At 33.0% G+C, this 23,623-nt stretch overlaps 1 protein-coding gene and 2 long non-coding RNA genes across 5 annotated transcripts; 2 read left to right on the top strand and 1 right to left on the bottom strand.

Moving 5' to 3' along the window:
- The first annotated feature begins 7,556 nt into the window (after window positions 1-7,556).
- Window positions 7,557-8,875, top strand: LOC112697351 (uncharacterized). The gene is made up of 2 exons (XR_011862621.1): window positions 7,557-8,255; window positions 8,385-8,875. It is a non-coding gene; the product is annotated as an uncharacterized lncRNA (long non-coding RNA).
- A 428-nt stretch (window positions 8,876-9,303) lies between these two features.
- On the bottom strand, window positions 9,304-11,117 carry LOC112697352 (uncharacterized). The gene is made up of 2 exons (XR_003151204.2): window positions 10,603-11,117; window positions 9,304-9,743 (listed from the first exon to the last, which is right to left on the bottom strand). It is a non-coding gene; the product is annotated as an uncharacterized lncRNA (long non-coding RNA).
- A 3,730-nt stretch (window positions 11,118-14,847) lies between these two features.
- LOC112697350 (uncharacterized) lies at window positions 14,848-17,686 on the top strand. Of its 3 annotated transcripts, none has more exons than XM_072197527.1 (6): window positions 14,848-15,085; window positions 15,610-15,656; window positions 16,462-16,778; window positions 16,859-17,017; window positions 17,177-17,285; window positions 17,370-17,686. In XM_072197527.1, the coding sequence occupies exons 3-6, from the start codon at window positions 16,482-16,484 to the stop codon at window positions 17,564-17,566; spliced, it is 762 nt and encodes a 253-aa protein (XP_072053628.1). In that variant the 5' UTR covers window positions 14,848-15,085; window positions 15,610-15,656; window positions 16,462-16,481; the 3' UTR covers window positions 17,567-17,686. The 3 variants fall into 3 exon arrangements, with proteins under 3 accessions (XP_072053628.1, XP_025606272.2, XP_072053629.1); XM_025750487.3 differs by having other exon boundaries at window positions 14,855-15,085; window positions 15,610-15,643; XM_072197528.1 differs by lacking the exons at window positions 14,848-15,085; window positions 15,610-15,656 and having other exon boundaries at window positions 16,162-16,778.
- Window positions 17,687-23,623: the final 5,937 nt, after the last annotated feature.

The following is a 23,623-nucleotide window of genomic DNA, read 5'->3' as shown; positions in this document are numbered from 1 at the left end:
ATATAATAATTCATTGATTAATTATAAATTTTTAAATAGAATTTAAATTCGTAACGAATTAGTCCTTAACTTATAATTTATTCAAAAAAATAAATCTATATCTTTGGTTATATTTATTTACAGAATACTAAAACAGAAATATAAAGACATAAAATTGTGTTTAGTAAATGAGATATGAATAGAAATACTGAATTAGTATATTTTGTGTCTATCCTAACAAAAATATAAAAAACATTAACAAGAAACACAACTTATTTTTTATTTTTTAAATAATTTTTATTATTTTTTATAATTATATTTTTATTATTATATTTTTTTTCAAATTTTTTAAACAAAAAAATAAAAATAAATTAAATTTTCATAATTTATTTCAATTTATTACCACTCTATTATATGTATCTTGTTCTTAGTAACTTATTTTTATCTTATTCTCAAAATTAAACACAATTTTTAATGCCATTTAGATGCTATTTAATAAATATGCAATTACTACTCTAACTTACTCGTACTAAAAATAGAATATTTATATAAATAATATTGTAATAGGATAAATATATTATTAAATAATTTTTTCATTAACATAATTAGATTCTGCATGGAGGAAAAAACAACCATTGTCTTTTTTTTTTCTTTTTATTTTTTACTTTTATTCATATAATATGATTATTAAGGATAAATTAGGCTATTTTGTGCTTAGTCGAGAGTGTCAATTTTATCAAAATTTTATTATCTTCGCATTTATATCAATTTCAGTCTGAGAACCACCATCTGAATCAACTAAGGATTAGTGTTCTGTACTCAGTTTTCGAATCCTCCGTCGAAGCAATCACAATTTGGTTACTGGACTCAAATCGGTCCACTAACTATAAATTTCTAATCATTATTTAAATTTTAATACTTTTTTATTTTAACTAATAAGATAAGATAAGATAATTATCCCATACTATATAAAAGGGGTCAAGAGCTCCTTTATGTACGATACACATTCGTAACCCTCACCTATATCTCTTAGATTCATTCTAATTTGAACGTCAAAGTGTCTTTACAGATACCCATCCCGTCGCTCCAAAAATCCAATATCGTCACTGGCTCGACCGGTGAATCTCCAATCCATCTCACAATCCGTACTAGCGATTTCATGTACATTGACGCTGTCTGTGGGGATTCGCTAGGTCTTGGCGGAATGAAGGAGATTTTCGAAGAACACTCCTCAAGCCACCACCATGGATCTGACCCAAATAACCCAACGTCGAACCATGGAGCAATGTCCCTCCGACCCTCGGGAGGATAACCAGCGCCGTTCACTCCAGCCAACTCCCGACAGGCAGCGGCCAAAAGAAGATGAGCACCATCTCAATCCCAAACGCCTGATGGACTAGGAGAGAAAGCAATGAAGATAATCCAGAGCTCTATCAAAGAGTATAAAACCTTGAGGACTGGGACGTGACCAAAAAGCGATACTAGCCAGAACACACAAGCCAGGCGACCTCTAGGAGCTGATCACAACGAGAAATCAAGAATGAAAGGTCACCCAAACAACGACATGGAAAATGACGAACGTGATCGTTATTAAACAATCCATTCAATACAAGTTTTCAATCTCCAATAATCAAGCAGAATATGAAACCTTCTTAGCCGGACTAACGTTGGCCAAAGAGGTCGGTGCAAGAACACTAGAAGTCTGCAGCGACTCTCAGGTGGTCAGCTTCCAAATGAATGGGGACTACCAAACACGGGACCCTCTGTTACAACAGTACCTATCCAAGGTCAAAGAGCTAACGGCCAGATTCGACAAAGTGATCGTTCGACACATTCTCCAAGAATGAAACATGAGAGCCGATTTGCTCTCTAAGCTAGCAAGTACCAAATCAGTCTCTGGGAACCGATCATTAATCCAAGAAGTCGTCAGGACACCATTCGTTGTGACCTCAGCTTCGGTAAACCTCCCCGTGACGAATCATCACTCCTGGACCTTCCTAATCCTCCGGTACCTCAACGGCGGAAACCTACCTGAAGACCCAAAGGAGGCAAAGCGTCACTACAAAATTTTTATTTGTTTGTGGTAATTTTTTAATGGGAGTTATTAAAAACCTCCGTAATATATTTTATTTGTGACAAATTATAAAACTCCCTAAATAATTAACAAGAACTCCCACGGTTATAATACTCCTAATCCAATCAATTATAAAACAATCAAACCCAAACAAATATTCACTCAGTCCATACAAAAAAAATCATAACGGGGCTTCGAGAGAGAAGACGAGAGAGAGTAGGATCTCTCTGAAATCTTAGAATTTCAATGTCATTGCCACCGCCACCGCCATTCATGTCTTTGCCGTTGTTGTTGTCATTGTCATTGTCTCCTTCGTCAACACGTCACTGGTGGAGTTATGAATGGAGGATGAGGTGATCGTGGAGCCTCTCAATTCGTGGAGCTCTCGGGATAGTATTTCAGTGATAATTCCATTCAGATCGTTGAGGTAATGCTTAGATCTTCTGCTTATGCGTCATCTTCTACGACAGATTCTTCCACTGGTTCTACTTTTGCTCTAGTGGCTTGAAGCACTCAGAGCGAGGTTTCAGCACGGATGCGGTGGCACTAGCTGAGGAGATCTGGAAGGTGAGAGAGCGGGAGTCTCTGGAAGCTTCAATTGAAGCTGCGTTCGAAGCTATTAAATCTCATGGAACTGATTCTCATGTCGTTCCAACTCATTGCAGTGAGAATTTCTTCCTAATTTTTTTTGTTTAGTTCGGACTTAAATTTTTTCACTCGCTTCTGTTCAAAATTTGTTTAGACAATCTCTGTGTTTGTGAGGGAGGTGTATTGAATTTGAGTTCTCTATTAACTCCAATTTGTGTTTAATTCAGTTTCATACAAATACTTTCTCACTTGCTTCTATCATTTCAATGATTCCAAATTATAAAGCTAGTAAGGTACCTTTTATGGAAATTTAGAAGATCGATAGTAGTTACTATTCTGAGGTATATATGTATGTCTCTCTAATAATTCCTTTTTAAATGGAAGATTGAACTTACTGATTATAAAACAGTTCGCTAAATAGATGACCTTGCAGACTCTTCATAAGCTCTTTATTATCAATGCTGGATTCGGCTTTAAAATGCTATGAAAAGCCATTAAGACATTCCTAGATATTTGTACAATAGCAAAAGTTCAAGTATGGATCATTATTATATTCCATCATATTATTCCATTTTTAGATATCTTGAACTAGCAAGATTCTTATTCCAATGGCACTAGCCTTACTTTTGGCATGCCAACTATGTTATAGTTACTGTGATTGATGGTGGCAATGGATTGGCACTAGTGATAATGGTGGTTTAGTTGTTAGTGATTATATAAATCTTATTAATATTTAAGTTGATAGTACATGTTAAAGGTTTTTTTTTTCTTTTTGGTTTGTAATATTATCTTATTTTTGGTTGAACTGATTATTTTGGTTTGATTTATAGTAAGAATTTGTCTCCTATTTTTCTAAAGGCAATATATTTGTATTATAACAAATTTTAACTGTTATTATATTTTATCTACTTATGTGAATGATTAATCCTTGATTGGAAAAAACAAATTATCCCCTCATTTTTGTTATTTCTATCGGAAAGAAGAAGGTGATTTAAGAAAATAGTATGTCAAGAGCTGAAGATATGGCTTCTAAATTCTTGGGGCCTTCATAGGATTCCAAATTTTATGTCAAGAGCTTTGGCTTCAGATCTCTTTGTGAATTTTTCTCCACCTTTTTCATTTAATTGTTTTGCTATTCTCCTTTTCTTGATTGAATTTGTTCAGCGACAATAGTATGGCGATTGTCGCAACACACTAGATGCTTTGGCTTTTCAAACATTATGGATATTTTTTACTTGGTTGATATAAGTACTAAATTTCATGTGTTATCATTTTTATACTTAAGATGTGATTTTTTTTATTACCAATTCTCAGCGGAGTTAGTTTGAAATGTCTTGATCTGGAGATTTTTTACATCAAGATCAAGTCCTAACAATCGAAAGTATGCATTCTTTTTAACCTTTTCTCCCCATTTTTATTTGAAGCAAATGTAACATGAAAATTTTAGATTTGTTGCCATAATACTGATTTTACTGTTCCTTTTTACTAGGTGTGGAAAAGATCATTTGTTAAACTATAAGTTACCAGTTTATGCACTCGTCTGAATCATCAACTAAATATTCTAAGCTTGTGTTGTCTGCAGAATGGATGACTTCTTTTCATTTTGATCCTACCATCCCTAAAATTTAGAGTAATGAGAAATATATCAAAGTCCTTTAATTTTTAACCCATTTTTTATACTTCATTGCTGCAGCATTAATTATAGGATAAATATTCTGCACAACATTTAAAATGAAAATAAGAGCTTAAAGAAATTAGTAAAAGTAATTTAACACAAGCTGCTGCAAATTTATATATTTTACCATTTTACCATATGCAACTTGTTTTGCATTGTCACTTTTTTAAAATATAGCATTGCCTATAATTATTCTTTATTATATTTGCTTTTCTGTGACAGGATGCGGTTACTGAAAATGAATTTGAAAAAAAAATTGTTTGCCAATCATTGTTTCATCTTCAGCTTGGTATATGTTTTCTGCCATTGTTTTCATTAAATAGTGAAAATTTTGATTTAAATATGTAAATTTAATTGATCTAAGTTGTCATTTCATACCAATTTGATTAATGTAATTTGTTTAAATTTTTGTTCATTTCATACTAATTACTAATTTTTTAAAGTTAAATAATCTTTAGTTTGATTGATGTAATTTTTTCAATCAATAATAGTAGTTTATAACTTTTAAATATGTTTAGTTTCAATTTTAAATTGTTTGTAACCGTTTAGTTTGATGCAATTTTTTTTAAAAAATTCAGTTTTTGTAAGGATTTTAAATCGCCACAAAAATTTTAAAAAATTGCAAAAAAAAATTCAAATCAAAACCTCCACAAAGCAGATAAAGAACCGCCACTAAATTATGTCTTGGGGTTCTGTAAAACCGCTACAAATAAGTTTGTGGTACCTCAAATTTGGAAGGGTTAGAAAACTCCCACCAATTTTTTGGTGGGGGTTTCAAACCCCCACAAACCAAAAAAAAAATCCACCATAAATCAACTTAAATCCTGTAGTGCGTATAAAATGGGAGGCCGCGAAGTATACACAGTAGCAGGGCAACTATACAGATCGAGGGTTGTCCCAGTCCCTCCTCAAATGCGTAGAGTCAGACGACATGAATTACATACTTTGTGAAATTCACAAAAAATGCTGTAGCCATCACATTAGGGGCAAAATCCTAACTCAGAAAGTCATCCGAGCCAGGTACTTTTTAGATCTATTTTGACTTGAGTGTCGAAGTGTCTTTGCAAGTATTACTCCGACCACTCCAAAAATCCAATCTCGTCACTGTCTCGACTGATGAATCTTAGATCCATCTCACAACTCCTATCAGCGACTTCGTGTACAATTAGAAATTATAATCTTGAAGCTTTAATGATTTGGTTGGTGATTTTGAACTCTTAGAAGTGTGATCAAAGTTCGGGACTGAAGTAGCGTTTTAAATCAAAATTGTTTAGCAGGTTCGTCAAAAGATCCTAGGACCCCAACTTGCCAAAATTGATGAAACTAAATGTGAGTTATGTTCTTGGTGATAGCATGATAGAATATCAATGGTTTGAATCATATTTAGATATATTTTTTAAATTAAAAAAACTTTAAAAACTTATCAGGTCTTAGGATTGAGACTTGTATCCTGTGAGCAGCGAAAGGAATTAGTCCAGAGACTCAGATTTTAGTAGAAAACTTAGATTTAGTTTTAAAGTTGTTTTCGAGGTCTTAGCTAAGAGAGATATAGACTTAATCTTTAGTTTTGAATAGAGTTTCTGAGATCCCTAGAGAATACACCAAGCAACAATAAAGGAGATAATATATAGTTCGGATTTTACTATTTGAATAAATAATATTTAGAAGAGATTATGTTTTAATTTTTATCTGCTAAACTTGAATAAGAAACTGGTACTTCTTAGGGTCCTATATGTCTTAATGTTCTTAATTAAGGATTTCCAAATGCAAGAAAATGAAAACCAAAGTTCTTATGATTGATAAACTTTGAAGAACAAGTCTTAAGAATTAATTTAATTTAGAGAAGTTTCATCAAAGTTACCATTTCCAAGTAATTAGGCGAAGAATCATAGCAACTTGTAACATGAACCAAGTTAAGAAAATAGCCGAAAAACAGTGTGTATACAAATATAAGAAAATATGTTAGACCTTTCTGTTTTCCTAATTTCTCGTCAAATGGACAGCAAATAGAGCTAGAATTTGATTCTAAGATCCTTCAAAGTTTGCATTCTTCTCCTAATTTCTACTTTTATTAAAGTTTACCCTTAAAATATTCACTATGACTCCACTAGTGAAACGTAGTTGAAGAAAATTTCTATATAATTCGCTGTTTCTATCTTGTCCTGGGCACAGAATGTGTAGTTTATGGTTGATGGAAGGAGACTCGTTATTTCCAATAATTGTGGGAAAAAGGAGTGTGACATGGAAGCCACTAGAGAAGTTGACAAGTCTTTTTGCAAAATGACTAAACGCTGTACTTGGAATAATAACTATGCGCCTTCGCTTCTCCATGTCAATCACAGGCTACTGCAGTCATAGATTTATGCTTTTGGACCATGGACCAACAAATTTATAACCAAAAATTCTGAAAAAAAACTCGTCAAAAATTTTGTAAACCGACAAAATAAAAAATTAATAAGTATTAAGTTTACAACTTTTATGTGCGAATTTTTTTTTTATCTTAATTTAAACATGAATAAGTTTTAGTTTTTTGATTTTATCAAATTTGTTTTAGAGGAGTTTGATTCAAAATTATGGAACTTTTGTTTATCTAAGTTTATAGGTAAATAATACTTTTAGTTGGATTAAATTTCTAAAGTGATTTTTCTAATGTATGAGTTTTATTATTTTAGTATTTTAAATTTAAAATTTATTATACTGATATTTAAAATTTAATACTGAATTAGTAAATAAAGTATTGAGTTGATTTTGAATTATCATCTTTAACACAAATTAAATGATGTTATTTTATTTTAGTACTTAGACAAGATAAAAATAAAAAGACAAATAAATTTATATGATATTTAAATCGTTTTAATTTTTCTTATTTTTTCAAACAATGTCATTTAATTATATGTAACATGATAAATCAAAATTAACTCAGCATTTTATTTATTGATTTAATGCAAAAAATAATTTAAAGATTTATCTAAAACCAAATTTCAAAGATTAATATAATATATTTTAAATTTAATAGACTAAAATAATAAAAATTGCAAAACTCTAAGACTGATACGAAAATTTAGTCACTTTACTTGCTTTTCGATTATGAATGAGCCTTCGTGGTTTTTTGACGAGTCTGTCTAAAATCAGTTCAAATCTTTTAAACTTATCTGATGCACCATTTAATTTACAGCATTGAATTAGATCGATAAACGATCTAATGGTTTATATTTAATTTATTTAAATTTATTAAAAATTACATCAAAAGATATAAATCTTTTGATATTTCAAAATTCTCCCCATGTAAAATTTGAGAACTAAACGCTAATTTTAACTGCTTGTTGCCTTCTTCCTCCTGGCCATTATCCTCCGCTTCTTCCCCAACCTTCTTCTTCACCAGATACCTTCATATGTTTCAACTCAAATTCTCAATTTCATTCAAATTCCTTTGAATTGTTTCAGACGCAGTGCCTCACCACAACAAGGACCACCTCTCATCCCTCAAATCCTTCTTCGTCCCCTCCTCCTCCGCCCAAAACCGTCGATGATGTTTGAAAAGACATGAATCTAATCCACTGTGACAGAGACTCACCTCAATCTAATCACCGCCTGTTCGAGAAAATGACCATTGAGGCTTTCCTATAAAAAAGCGTTGCCGTCACGAATGACGACATCACCGTTGTTGCTCCTTTTTATAATCATCATCCTGTTCCTCATCAGTTCCCGCAGGTGCCCGCCGTTGAAGGCTCATCCTCCTCTGCGACTGAGCCTTTTGCCAATGGGATGCTGCGGTGGCAAGTGGAGTCCCAGCAACCTCTTCAGCATCAGGAGGAGGCGATGGTGGTGGAGGAGGAGTTGCAGCTGCGGTGGCAAAGAGGAAGAGAAGGGTGGTGGAGGAAGCAGTGGACAAGGCCACACTTCAATGAGTCTGCTCCTAGGTTCAGGGATCGCAAACAGGTACTTACCCCCTTTTTTAATTTTTTTAATGAAGTTTCATTTTTTATATAATTCTATTTTATGTTTGGAAAATAGAGATTCTTATTTTGGTTTTTTCTAAGGCCATCCTTCTTGTATCTTGTTTGCCAGAACTTTATGTCAGGAAGCCAGAATGCTTAATTGCCATCGTAGAGTTATGTGTGAAGCTGCCAAAAAGTCATTGAAAGAGAAGAAACTGCACATTGGTCCATGAAAGAAGAGTGTATTCATGCAACTAAAGTGGTCATGCTTCAATCAAACATTGACTTTAGCAAATTTCATGGGTGATATTCCAGCTAATGAACTTTACCTGAGAATTTCTGGTGCTCCTACTGTGCTAGTCACATGAAAGTAATTGAGTTAGGTGAAGGTTGAATCCCAATGGTGACTTTTGTAGAAGGATTTTAAATTGAGACCTTGTAGTAGAAACTCATAATTTAATGTTCCAAGTTATGTAATAGAAACTCTGTTTTGTGTTGTAAATAGTTTGGTCTAATTTGATCAAGGTCAATTTACGTGTATGAGACATAAGCTTTGCACTATTATCATGAGTGCCAACAGATACCAGGAAAAAAAATTAAAGCAAAGAAGCTTTTGCAAAAGGAGTTTCAATATGTTTTACTTGATACATGTGTCAATGAATCATTCAAATTTTCAAAACTTAATAGTTGACCAAAATTACAAAAACTCAATAGTTCTACACTTCAGGAATAGTTGGAAAAGAAGGCATCCATTTTCTGCAACCTCGATATACAAGACTTTCCCATAGTGCTTACTGCATGATGAAATAAACAAAAGCTCTCTCCCTTATATAAAGAGCTTTAGGTCAATTTTTTGGTTGAAGGTCTTCTTAACGTGCATGCCATCACACACAATTCATTCTTATTTTGACTTCTTATATATATATATATGAGAGCTTCTTTAGATAAGATTTCAAGTTCTAAGTCCATTACTTCTCAAATATTATTATTAACAGAAAGTCAGAAGCCCCTTTTGGCATTAAAATCAGAAGTCCTTTCGTACCTCATTCTTGACACTAAAATACTTTATCATCTGTATTTTCAATTAATATATGAATTGTTCAAATACATCGATTTTCTCTAATAAATCCAAAAATTTATTTAAAAGATATTAATTTTCTAATCTACTAGTACAAAATTTCTACAGAGGGGATAGGAAAATGCATAAAAACTACTTGGCAAATGACTCCCTAAAGTAACACCATCAATAGTGAGGGAGACACTGTTAGAACACCTAAAAAACCTTTAAGTTTCTAAGCAGCAACTATTTTAGTTGAACACCTAGACTGCAGCCATAACTTGATTGCTTCGTTTGTAGTAAAAAACCAGCCAGCCTTATGAGTAGCCTCATGAAATGGAGCATTAAGTTCCCTCAAATGTGATTCGAAGACACTAACAAAACCTTTATCTGCAAGCTTGTGTTTCCCATCAACACCAACTTTTTCCATACCTAAGGCACAATCAACCATATATATTCAAGATTCTTTGATATAGATCCAACTAAGCCACACTATGAATCAAAATTCCAAAAATCACTAAAATGGCAGTACAATCAACTATATATTATTCATTTTATGAAGTCTAGCAACCTATAAAGCAATTTAACATCAATAAATAGCATTCTTGGCTGTAAACACTAAGCAGCAACAATCATCCAAAGGTAAGTGCATTCACTAAAAAATGAATAACTCATTCAACTGTTCTAAAATTGTTAAGATTCAGAGTGATGTAAACATGTTCCAAAAGCATAATTAATAAAAATAGCAAAAAAAAGAATTTAAACTCTTCTTTGATTGATGCAACGGATGGTTCACAACTCTGCCTCATCATCATCATTTGCCCCTGAAATTTAAGCTTCAGAAAAATTCATAAAAACAAGTACCAAAATTGAATATAAACATAAACCCATAAATTAAAATCATGAATAGAAATCAAACAGCAATAACAAATAAAAAATAGAACATCATGAGCATAAACATAAACCCAGAAATTGAAATCAGAATCATACAAACAAATACCACAATTGAATAGAAACATAAACCCAGAAATTGAAATCATGAACAGAAATCAAACAGCAATAGCAAATAAAAAATATAACATCATGAACAGAAACATAAACTCAGAAATTGAAATCAAAATCATAAAAACAAATAACAAAATTTTTTAACCCTCATAAAGAGAACCCAAAAAATTTCAAAATAAACAAAACAAAACAACTAATTGAATGAAATGAATTGACTTCAACAAAACAGATTCATACAACAGAACATAAAAGGATAAAAAAGGAGCTAAATCAAGCAAATTCATACCTGAGGTTGAGGATCCATTGGAACACTGGAAGTAGAACGATGAAGGGGGAGACGGAGCACCCCGGCGCAGACGACGATATTGACTCTCTGAGACCCACGCTACCGCTCTGAGGCTGAAGATGAACGACACGAAGAGAGAAGAGAGATACTAAGAATGAATGAGACAATGAGGTGCTGGGCTGAGAAGAGAGAGAGGATGATACTGACGCCGGGTGAGGGCTCGAGACCGGCAACGAATGCTTGATGCACGGAAGAGAACAGATTAATCGTGGAGTAGGTTGTGGTGATTAGTGGGTAGAGAGGCAACAAAGGTTACAGGTAAAATAAATTAGGGTTATCTATTATGAATTCTAAAAATATATGTGGTCAATATAAAAAATTGATAATTATTATTAAACCTCCATATGAGTTATATTTATAAATTAATTATTGTGTATTTTCAAAAAGCTCAAAAAAGTTGAGCTTATTAAAAACAGATCCTTTTTTGACCGTCAAAAAATTATAATAAAAACTTGTAGAAGAGCTAGGACGCGGTGCATTATTATTGCCGTGGAAGAAACGTACATAATTTTATGTAGAGTTATTCTTCGTATACAAGCGATTAAAGCTTGTAAACCTTACAAGTTCAATTAAAATTAATTCAAAACGTGTTTCGAACCATTCTTCTTCCTCTTCGTCTTTTTCTTCTTCTTTTCTTTCGTTTTTTGCTTTCTCTTTCTCCTCCTTCTTTTCCTTGCTGCACATTCTTCTTCCTCTTACTCTTTTTCTTCTTCTTTTCTTTCGTTTCCGCACGTTCTTCTTCCTCGTCTTCCTCTTCTTCTTCATTTACGTTCTTTTTTCCCTATTTTCTCTTTTTTTTGTCGATTTTTCATGGTGAAATCATTTTTGAAGAAGAAGAAGCAGCAGAAGATGAGGAGGAGAAAGAGAAAGAGAAAGAGTTCTGAATTATGCATAAGATGTACTTTAACGAATTTTGGATGTATTTCTTAAATCCTTTGGGTGTAGTTTTGTAATCTTTTGGGTGTATTTCTATAATCCTTTGGGTGTATTCCTATAATCGTTTTCATTTGGGTGTATTTCTGTAATCGTTTGGGTGTATTCCTGAAGTTCCATTATCTTCAAAAGGATTATAGAAATACACCCAAAGGATTACGAAAATACACTCAAAAGATTTAAGAAATACACCCAAAATTCGTTGCATAATTCAGAACTCTTTCTCTTTCTCCTCATCTTCTGCTGCTTCTTCTTCTTCAAAACGGTTTCAAAACTTAATTTCAGAAACCATGAAAATCGAAAAAAAGAGGAAGAGGAAGAGGAAGAGGAAGAGGAAGAGGAAGAAGAAGAACCGTTCTGAGTGTAGCGCTTTGAAAACAGGAAAATCGAAAAAAAAACGAAGAGGAAGAGGAAGAGGAAGAAGAATAAGAAGAACCGTTTTGAGTGTAGCACTTTGAAATTGAATAACGCATTAAAAGGCCCGTATGTATAACAACTTGTAAGACTTGTAAGTCAAAAAGACTTGTATGTGTAGAACTCTTCTTTGATGTAAGCTCATATTAAGACTATACTATTAAATATGTCTTAGAAAATTTAATTATTCACAAAAAATTAAAAAGATGAAAAAAAAGTGCTGTCAAAGTTAAGTATGAATCATTGTACATTGTTCAAAAAGATAGTGGGTACATCGATTTCAGAAAATTTTGACACTCTAATTTCAAATTTTTAATTTATAATACTTTAAAAAATTAGGTCTAGAATTTTTAGTTGCATTAACAAATAAATAATGTACAATAAAAAAAAATATATCTCAATCATAATAGCCTAATAGACAAAAAAAAATTATAATAGCCTAATATGTTGTGGCCCAACCCTTTGGTTTTTTTTTCAAATTTTATGAAACAATTAAAAAACCTAACATTCTTTTTGTTCAAAAATATTGCTAGGACATTCACATGAATAAAATAAATAATGTTTAAAATTAGATAAATGTTTTAAAGAGTAAATATTTTTTTCGACTCCCAACTTTTTGTCCGTGAAATATGTTGCACCCCTATTATATTGAAACTTCTAATCGGTCCTCATCTTAAAAGAGATTTGAACAACTCAATTTCTATAATCAGTTAGCAATAGATTACCTATATGATGTGTTTGTTTAAAAATCAGTTACAGGAATCGAGTTATTAACTTCTCTTTTAGAATGAGAGTCGATTGAGAGTTTTAATATGATTAAAATGCTAACATATTTTTTAGACAAAAAGTTAGAGACTGAACAAAATATTTATTTTATATAAAATAAAAATAGACTACACAAACATTTTTAACACATTTATATAAAGATAAAAACTTAGATACAATCAACTTCATTTCATCTTTTATAAATTTAATTCGTTTAAATTTAAGTCGATACTTCAGTTCAAAAGAAAAGATTCGTCTCGGATCCTAAATCCTAATCTGATAAATTTATGTTCTAGGATTACGTGAGAATCCCAAATTCACCTTGTATTATCTTAATAGTTGATTGAGTTAAACCCCAAAATGGTCCCTGAGATTGACGTTTTGCACTGAAATCGTCTCTGAGATTCCAATTGCACCAATTACGTCTCTGAGATTGAAAAAAATGCACCATAGTAGTGCCTGACCTATTTTCCATTAACGACGTGATGACATGGCATGATGACGTGGGCTGTAAGTGACACGTGTCACTTCATGATTTGGCCACGTGTAATGGTAGGATGATGTGGTGACCAGTGACACGTGGCATGCTGACATGGATAGTTGTGCCACGTGTCACAATGTTATTTGGCCACGTGTCCAGTTGTGCCACGTGTCGCAACAGTATTCGTCCACGTGTCATCCATTATGTCATCGTTGTATGTGCACCAAATTAGTCCCTCACTCTGCATTAAGTGACCATTTTAGTCCCTGAAATTGAATGTCGTGCACCAAACTAGTCCTTTTACCAATTTTTTCTCATTTTTTTTAAATTTAAAATTTTAATATCTTGGATACACTAATTTCAATTCTATTTTTTCATATATCGTTTAAATATAAGTGCTTTTATAAAAAAATTTAAAATTTTAGTTTTAATTATATAATTTTTTTAATAATTTAATATTAGTAAATTTTATAATATATAAATATGTTATTATAAAAAAATAATTATATGATTGATTAGACATTTTTTTCATAAAAAAACATGTGTTTTTAACAAGAAATTAATAATTAAAATAAATATTTTTTTCTTATGAAATACACGTTTTCATTATGTATAAATGAGCTAGATTGAAAGCACTTCAACCACCCTCACTACCACTTTTGATCTCTGCAGTCTAGACGAAAGAGGTCGGAGATGATAATGAGGGAAGCTTGAAATGCCTTCACATCAACTCCAAGACGGCGGCTATTAGAGGTATCCGCAAAAAAATATATTTTATAAAAGTATTGAAAGAGGTTGGAGATGGTAGTGAAGGTGCTTGAAAAGCCTTCACGTTAACTCCAAGTCGGTGAATAGGGTATTCGCAAGAGAAAAAATATTTTATAAAAACACTTTTATTTGAAGAACGTGTGAAAAAATAGAATTGAAATTAATGCATTTAAAAATATTGAAAATTTTGAATTTATAGAAAAAAATGAGAAAAATTGATGAAGAGACTAGTTTGGTGTACGACATTCAATTTCAGGGACTAAAATGAGTCACTTAATGCAAAGTGAGGGACTAATTTGGTGTATATACAACGATGGCATAATGGATGACACGTGGACGAATACTGTTGCTACACGTAGCACAACTGGACACGTGGGTAAATAACATTGTGACACGTGGCACAACTATCCACGTCAATATGCCACGTGTCACTGGTCACCACATCATCCTACCATTACACGTGGCCAAATCATGAAGTGACACGTGTCACTTACAGTCCACGTCATCATGCCATGTCATCACGTCGTTAATAGAAAATGGGTCAGGAACTACTATGGTGCATTTTTTCAATTTCAAAGACGTAATTAGTGCAATTAGAATCTCAAGGACGATTTTAGTGTAAAACGCACTATTTTAGAGTTTAACTTATAGTTGATTACTTCATTTTTATTTTTAGATAGATAGGTAAGAGTATAAGACTTCAAATTATTGCCTATAGGCTATAGCTATTGAATGAACGTGGTAGCTACGCGCAAGGCAGTAGTCAAAGTCAATGAAGTGATGCTGGAGTCAACTACTTTAACTCTTTTACGACCAACTATCCCAAAAGGAAAGGAAAACGAAGATAGCGTGACCCATGCACTATTTTCTCGGCAACTTCACTTATTCCAAGTTTCAACACCCTTCTCAGCTCCAATCTTCGCCATTTTAGCTTCACAACTCAAGAATCTATCTTCGCACTTCTTTTCTTTCTTTATTGTCATGCTTCGCTTCTTTCGCTTTTGCTCTCTTCATCATCATCTAAGGTGTAAGCTACTTCCCAATTTGCAAGAAAGCTACCAGGTGTGTGTGGAATTCAAAAATTTTTTAATTACCGTTCTTGTTATTTCTTTTTTTTAACTCTCAGTATTTCGCCGAGTTGGTGCGAACAAGTTTCGAACCACATTTGTGGATATTCGAACTTTTTCTTTTTAATATTGTATTATTAGAGGAGAAATCTTTCGTCATGAATCAAATTGTGTGTTAAACACAACTATGATTATTTACAAAATGTCAGTGACATTTTGTGTTTTTTTCAATTAAAATAATAATTTTTTAACAAAACGTCAGTGACGTTTTGTGTTTTAATAATTAAAATAATATTTTTTATTACAAAACGTCAGTAATATTTTATTCTTTTATGATTAAAATTTTTTTTATTACAAAACATCAATAACGTTTTGTGCTACTACCACAACTGTGTAAAACACTAAAATAATTAAATATTTTTATATTTCACATTAAAATTATTCATATATAAAAATTTTTGCCTGGATATTCGTGTAATACGCTTGTTTTAATACAACTTTCTTTTATTTTTGTTTCAGGAGCATAAAGTGATTAGCAAATTGTCCACAGCAGGTTGCGTTGAATTGTAATTATTTTTATCTTTATTTATTTTTCTCACTTAATTTACTCTTACATTTGAAATAATCAACCAATAAGTAGCAGCAAAACTGCAATATACTTAGGGTGCGTGTGAAATTGACACATTTGCATAGAATTTTCAGGTATTTTTGGATGTAATTTTTTTATATGTTTTAACTATTAAGTAAATATAGTCATTAATTTTTTAACGTGAATTCCTAAAACTATTTTTAAACAAATCATTAAAATGAGTTATTATATTAAAAATAACTTATCATAAAGTTATTCTTAAAAATTGATTTTTGAACCACACGCACCTTATAAATTTATTCTTATGATTAGATTAGTCGTAGGTTGTCAACCAAAAGTATATATATTACTGTAGTACTTATTATATTGGACTTAAGTAAAAGGAAATTACGCGTAAAGACCACAAAAGAACAAATCAAACGTTATTACTGCTTAAAGGCTAAAGCAAATTAAAAACAACAATGTTCGAGAAATTGTGGAAAATGACAAATTAGAAAAAGAAAACGCGAATTTTTTATCTAAATAAACAATTACACATTTTTATACTAAACTTACTTTTATACTCTATTTTCTCTCTTCTAGCATTTGATAGGGTATCTAGCGCAAAATCTGTTACAAATATCTGTTTTGACGCAAACACTTTAAAATTCACATGAAATTCCATTGCAACTTCCACTCCAACAGCTGCCACATGAAAACACAGAGCTTTGTCCGTATTTCTTATTTCTTGGTTTCAGTTTCTTCATTTTACGATTTCTGTCCATATCTCTCTGTTTCTTTAGCTTCTACGTATACACACACAATGGAATCAACGCAAAACCAAGATCACACTTCCGTTTCATACCAGAACGTCGTCGTAATGAGACACGCTGACCGCCTCGACAACTTCGACCCATGCTGGGCCTCCACGGCCGCCCGTCCCTGGGACCCACCGCTATTCGAAGCGGGTCGCCTTCGGGCATTCCAAACGGGTCGGAGTCTCCGAGACACTCTCGGATACCCCATTCACAGGGTCTTTGTCTCCCCCTTCCTCCGCTGCGTCCAGACAGCCTCCGAAGTCGTCTCCGCTCTCTCCACCGTTGATGCCGCGGAAGTCAAGGTCAGAGATGGTTCACTATTTTCTCTCTTTATTCTACCGTGAAATTTAATATTCTCTCTCCTTTACGTTAACAATTGTAGGTGTCTGTTGAATATGGATTGTGTGAAATGATGAACAAGATGGCGTTTCGTAACGGTGTTGCCCCTAAAGATGGAAATTGGGGCTTTAATATAACACAGCTTGAAGCCATGTTCCCAACAGGGACACTGAGTAGTAACGCAGAAAGGGTGGATAAAGAGGTAAACACTCAAGAGGAATTACAAATTATACATTTTTTCCATAGATAATAATTTAGTCAAATATATCAAAATCATCTTTCCATTCTCAACTAATAATTTTATATAGAGACAAGTTCATGTAAGTCTTCACCTGAATTTATTTGTTTATTTATTTTTCAGCTGCCTCAATGGGAAGAGTCGTTTGAAGAAACACGGGATAGATATGAGCGCATATTTAAGGAGCTTGCAGATAAATATCCTGCTGAGAATATGCTGTTTGTTACACATGGTAAAGAATAACTAATTCTCCTAATCCTTATAGTTTACATTTAAGAGAGATTTGTTTATCCATCAAGCTGAACTATTATTGCAGGGGAAGGAATTAAAGTGGCTGTATCTTCGTTCAGAAAAGATGCCAAAGTTTATAAAGTTGGGTACTGTGGATATGTACAGCTTAGACGCCCTATTTTGAAGAAAGATCAATCATTTGTTACTGGAGAATTTGATGTACTTACTGATAGTGATCAAACTGGTGTAAGCTATAATACTACCAAACCCTCTCACCAATGACACCAAGTCAAAAACAATGTAATTAGCTCTATTTTCAATCTGCTCTACCTTCTTCAGTGTTTTTCTAACTTTGTAATTGTATAAAACTTTTAAAATATTACTTTTCATTTTGTGTCTAAATTTATCTTTATAAACTAAGAAATGATAAGAAATACAGCTTAATCAAGATTAATTGAATCAAGTTAATATTCTTATTAATTCGTTTACATTTAGTAGAGTTACTAATAAAAATGTTTTAATTAGTGTTGCTTATTTTATTTGAAATTCCAAATAAAATTTTAAAAATAAAATGTATTTGGGATCAAAAGGTGGGATTTGTTGTGATAAAAGTGGATGACCATGGATAACCACGTAAGGCTTAGGTGGATTTCGTTCTCAAGACTAAATGAATTCATTTACAAGACAAATGGAAATAAATGAAAGTTGAAAGTGGTATCATTTTTCATGTATAAATAGCAAGCATCCTCGTATGTTTTTACACACAGCAATAACAAATATTCCTATTTTTCTCTTCTTTCATATATTATTATAAAGTCTATTTCTACTTCTCTCTCTCTCTCTTTACAGTGAAAAGCAAGTAATAAGAAATCTATTCTCTCTTTGTGTTACAATCAAATACTCTTCTCCTTATATTTCTACTACAATTCTTTCTCTTCTTTTATTTTATAAGTATTTTAAATTCTATTTTCTATTACTCTTTACATATAATATTAATAGCAATATTAATCATCTTTATTATATTGAGATAGTAACAATAAATAAATGCAATTCTCTCTCTCTTTATTTTTAATACTTCTTTCTATCTTTGTATATATATATATACAATACAACATATAATATTATTATATATATATATAAATTATTATTGAGCTAATTATTTTAATACTAGAGTCTTCTATTTATATATCTTTATTTTACATATCTTTTATTTATTTTACAACACGTTATCAGTACGAGACTCAGATCAAATTTTAGGAAGACTCAGGTAATATTTTCATTATGTCGAAACTCTCTCATGTTGAATTCAATGCTCTTGATATATCTGGAAACAATTATTTATCATGGATATTAGATGCTGAAATCCATCTTGATTCAATGGATCTTGGAGATACCATTAAGGCTGAAAATAATGCATCCTAGAAGGATAAAGCTAAAGCCATGATTTTTCTTCGTCGTCATTTTGACGAATGATTGAAAAATGAATATCTTACATTAAAAGATCCTGCAGATCTTTGGAAAGACCTTGAAGAAAGGTATAATCATCAGAAAACGGTGATACTTCCTCAGGCCCGATATGAATGGACGCATTTGCGTTTACAAGATTTTAAATCTATAAATGAATATAATTCTGCAATGTTTCGAATCACCTCACGAATGAAATTGTGTGGGGAAAAAATAACTGATCATGATATGTTGGAGAAAACTTTCTCAACCTTCCATGCCTCAAATGTGCTCCTGCAGCAGCAGTATCGAGAGAAAGGGTTTAAAAAATATTCTGAATTAATTTCTTGCCTTCTTGTTGCCGAACGCAACAATGAGTTGTTATTAAAAAATCATGAAGCGCGCCCAGCTGGCGCTGCCCCATTTCCTGAAGTAAATGCGGCAAATCATTACCCCAGAAGAGGTAAATGGCAAGCTTTTAATAACAAGAAAAATTATGGAAGGAAAAAGAATTATGTTCAAAAGAGAGGATCTCACCAGAAGTGGGATAAAGAAAGGAATATCGGGCAGAATAAATCAACCGAGGAGAAGTGTTTCCGCTGTGGTGGAAAGGGCCATTGGTCACGTACCTGTCGTACCCCAAGGCACCTAGTCGATCTTTACCAGGCATCTTTGAAAAAGAACGACAAAGGAAAGGAAACAAATTTTGTTTCAAATGATGCTGAGAACTCCACCACTCATTATGATGTATCTGATTTCTTTGAGGATCCTGAAGGAAATATTGGTCATTTGATCAATGATGGAATAGTTTAATATGTGGGATTGTGAAGTATCTATGTAAATAAATAATGTAAAGAACTTATTGTTAAGTTTTATTTTCTATGTATTTAAGTTTCAAATGTGATGTACATAAATAATGAAATATTAATGTTCATGAATTTTGAAATCATTAAATGTGTTATGTTTTAAAATAAAATTTTAGTATATGACATTATTTTATGTACAGTATTTCTTAGAAAAATAATTCTGATCAAGTATTCAATTTAACTGAGCATACTACTCATTTTATTATTATTTGTTTTTGAAGAAAATGGCAAGGATATGTAATGAAGATGTATGCCTTGCGGATAGTGCAAGTTCACACACTATTCTCAAAAGTGATATATATTTTACCCATCTTGTGCCAAAAGAGGAATATGTTAATACTATTATTGGCTCAGGCAATGTGATTGAAGGCTCCGGAAGAGCTATAATTTTGTTTCCTGGAGGAACAAAATTTATAATAAATAATACACTATTATCTACCAAGTCTCTGAGGAACTTGTTGAGTTTCAAAGATATTCGCCAAAATGGATATCATGTTGAGACAATGAATGAGGAAGATCATGAGTATTTATGTATCACAGCTCATGATTCAAATAAGAAAGTTATATTAGAAAAATTACCCTCACTTTCATCTGGGTTGTATTATACCAAGATTAGTGCAATTGAATCACATGCCGCTGTAAACCAGAAGTTTACTAGCCCAAATGAATTCATAACTTGGCACGACCGACTGGGTCATCCGGGAACAACCATGATGAGGAGAATTATTGAAAACTCTCATGGACATTCACTAAAGAACCAGAAAATTCTTAAAACTAGTGAATTTTGTTGTGCTGCATGTTCTCAGGGAAAGTTAATTTTAAAGCCATCACCAGTAAAGATTGGATTTGAGTCCCCTGAATTCTTAGAAAGGATTCAAGGTGATATATGTGGACTTATTCATCCACCATGTGGAACTTTTAGATATTTTATGGTCCTGATAGACGCATCTTCAAGATGGTCACATGTGTGCTTATTATCTTCTCGCAACCTGGCGTTTGCGAGATTACTGGCTCAAATTATTCGATTAAAAGCACAATTTCTAGAAAATCTAATTAAAGCAATTCGTCTTGATAATGCTGGTGAATTTACTTCCCAAGCTTTTGATGCTTATTGTATGGCTAATGGAATAAGTGTTGAACATCCAGTAGCTTATGTTCACACACAAAATGGGTTAGCAGAATCACTTATTAAACGCCTCCAATTAATTGCTAGACCCTTACTTATGAGAACAAATCTCCCAACCTCGGTTTGGGGGCATGCTGTTTTACATGACGCAGCACTTATTCGTTTGAGGCCAACGAGTTATCATCAGTTCTCTCCTATGCAATTTGCTTTTGACCAGCAGCCAAATGTTTTCCATTTAAGAATATTTGGGTGTGCGATATATGTTCCCATTACACCACTTAATCGTACCAAAATGGGACCCCAAAGAAAATTGGGAATATATGTTGGATATGATTCTCCCTCTATAGTGAGGTATGTTGAGATACAAACTGGAGATGTATTTAAAGCCCGGTTTGCAGATTGTCATTTTGATGAATCAAAATTTCCAACATTAGGGAGAGAGAATAAGCTTCCTGAAAAGGAACTTAACTGAAATGCATCATCGTTGATGCATTTAGATCCTCGATCAGGGCAATGTGAACTGGAAGTTCAAAAGATTATACATTTGCAAAGAGTAGCAAATGAATTGCCTGATGCATTTTTCGATACAAAGAGGATTACCAAATCTTATATACCAGCGGAAAATGCCCCCATTCGAATTGATGTCCCAGTAGGACAAGTAGCCACTGAAGCAAATTCACGCCAGAAGCGTGGCAGGCCTGTCAGTTCCAAAGACAAAAATCCTCGAAAGAGAAAAGAGGTAAATAATATTCCTGTTGAAAAAGACATAGTAGAGACACCTGCAGTTGTCCAAAATTCTGATATAATATTAACGCCAGAAGACGTTCAGGTACCTGAAAATTGTGAAAATGACGAGATCTCGATAAATTATATCTTTACAGGAGAGAAATGGGACCGAAATAAGATAATTGTCAATGAAATATTTGCATATAATGTGGCATTGAATATCATGTATGAAAATAAGGATCTTGAGCCAAGATCAGTTGAAGAATGTCGACAAAGAAATGATTGGCCAAAATGGGAAGCAGCCATGAAGGTAGAATTAGACTCACTTGCAAAACGTGAAGTCTTTGGACCTGTAGTCCGTACACTTGCAGATGTAAAACCTGTTGGATACAAATGGGTATTTGTGAGAAAACGAAATGAGAAAAATGAAGTTGTGCGCTACAAAGCCCGACTTGTGGCACAAGGTTTTTCACAAAGGCCCGGTATAGATTATGAAGAAACGTATTCCCCTGTAGTGGATGCGATAACTCTGCGTTATTTGGTCAGTTTATCTGCATATCATAAACTGCATATGCATTTAATGGATGTGGTAACAACCTATTTATACGGCTCATTAGATCGAGATATCTATATGAAAGTCCCTGAAGGATTAAAGATATCTAAACCATCCAATGAATATTCGCAAGGGTTATACTCAGTCAAATTGCAAAGATCTTTATATGGTCTAAAGCAATCTGGACGAATGTGGTATAATCGTCTTACTGAGTATCTGGCCAAAAAAGATTCAAGAATGATGATATCTGCCCCTGTGTTTTCATAAAGAAAACTGCATCTGGATTCATTATTATTGCTGTGTACGTTGATGATTTAAATATCATTGGGACTCCTGAAGAGATTCCAACAATTATAAAAACTCTAAAAGAAGAGTTTGAGATGAAAGATCTTGGAAAGACTAAGTTTTGTCTCGGCCTGGAGATTGAGCATATAAAAAGTGGGATCTTTATTCATCAAGCAACATACACAGAGAAGATCTTGAAGAGATTTTATATGGATAAGTCACATCCATTAAATACTCCAATGATCGTAAGATCTTTGGATATGAAAAATGATCAATTCCGTCCTAAAGAAGAAAATGAAGATATCCTTGGTCCTGAAGTACCATATCTTAGTGCCATTGGAGCGCTAATGTATCTTGCTAATAATACACGACCTGATATATTATTTGCTGTGAATTTACTAGCAAGGTATAGTTCCTCTCCAACCAGAAGACATTGGAGTGGAGTCAAACAAATCTTTCGATATCTTCATGGAACGGTTGATATGGGATTGTTTTATCCCTATGGATCTAAGTCACAATTAGTTGGCTATGCAGATGCCGGATATTTGTCTGATCCACATAAAGGAAGATCTCAAACAGGATACCTGTTCACATATGGTGGTACAGCTATATCATGGAGGTCCATGAAACAGACGATAGCAGCAACCTCCTCTAATCATGCTGAAATACTGGCGATTCATGAAACTAGTCGCGAGTGTTTTTGGCTGAGGAGTCTGATTCAATATATTCTGTCATCATGTGGACTGATTGATCATAAGATAGCTCCAACTGTCCTGTTTGAAGATAATACAGCATGCATTGCTCAACTTAAAGGCGGATACATCAAAGGCGACAGAACAAAGCATATTTCTCCTAAATTCTTTTTCACTCATGATCTTCAAAATCAGGGGACAATTGATGTCCAACAGATCCGCTCAAGTGACAATCTGGCTGATTTATTCACAAAGTCACTCCTAAAATCCTCCTTTGAAAGATTGGTACATGAGATTGGGATGCGCCGATTTCGAGACATTAAATGATGTCTACAAAAGGGGGAGACTGTACTCTTTTTTCCTTGGTCAGGTTTTTTTCCTATTGGGTTTTTCTTGACAAGGTTTTTAATGAGGCAGTCCCTATCACTAAAGGATATTGTACTCTTTTTCCTTCACTAAGGTTTTTTCCCACTGGGTTTTTCTTTAGTAAGGTTTTAACGAGGCAATAATCCTAAATGGTCATCCAAGGGAGAGTGTTGTGATAATAGTGGATGACCATGGATAACCACGCAAGGCTTAGGTGGATTTCATTCTCAAGACTAAATGAATCCATTTACAAGACAAATGAAAATAAATGAAAGTTGAAAG

Source organism: Arachis hypogaea, chromosome 6, assembly GCF_003086295.3.
Source record: "Arachis hypogaea cultivar Tifrunner chromosome 6, arahy.Tifrunner.gnm2.J5K5, whole genome shotgun sequence".
NCBI lineage: Eukaryota > Viridiplantae > Streptophyta > Magnoliopsida > Fabales > Fabaceae > Arachis > Arachis hypogaea.
This window is presented reverse-complemented; position numbering and strand designations above follow the sequence as displayed.

Excerpts from the sequence above, each read along its gene's own strand:
- LOC112697350 (XM_072197528.1), top strand. The coding sequence starts at position 16,332 with ATGAAATTCCATTGCAACTTCCACTCCAACAGCTGCCACATGAAAACA. Across the intron at positions 16,779-16,858 it reads TTGATGCCGCGGAAGTCAAG|GTGTCTGTTGAATATGGATT; the intron begins GTCAGAGATGGT and ends TAACAATTGTAG. Across the intron at positions 17,018-17,176 it reads CAGAAAGGGTGGATAAAGAG|CTGCCTCAATGGGAAGAGTC; the intron begins GTAAACACTCAA and ends TTTATTTTTCAG.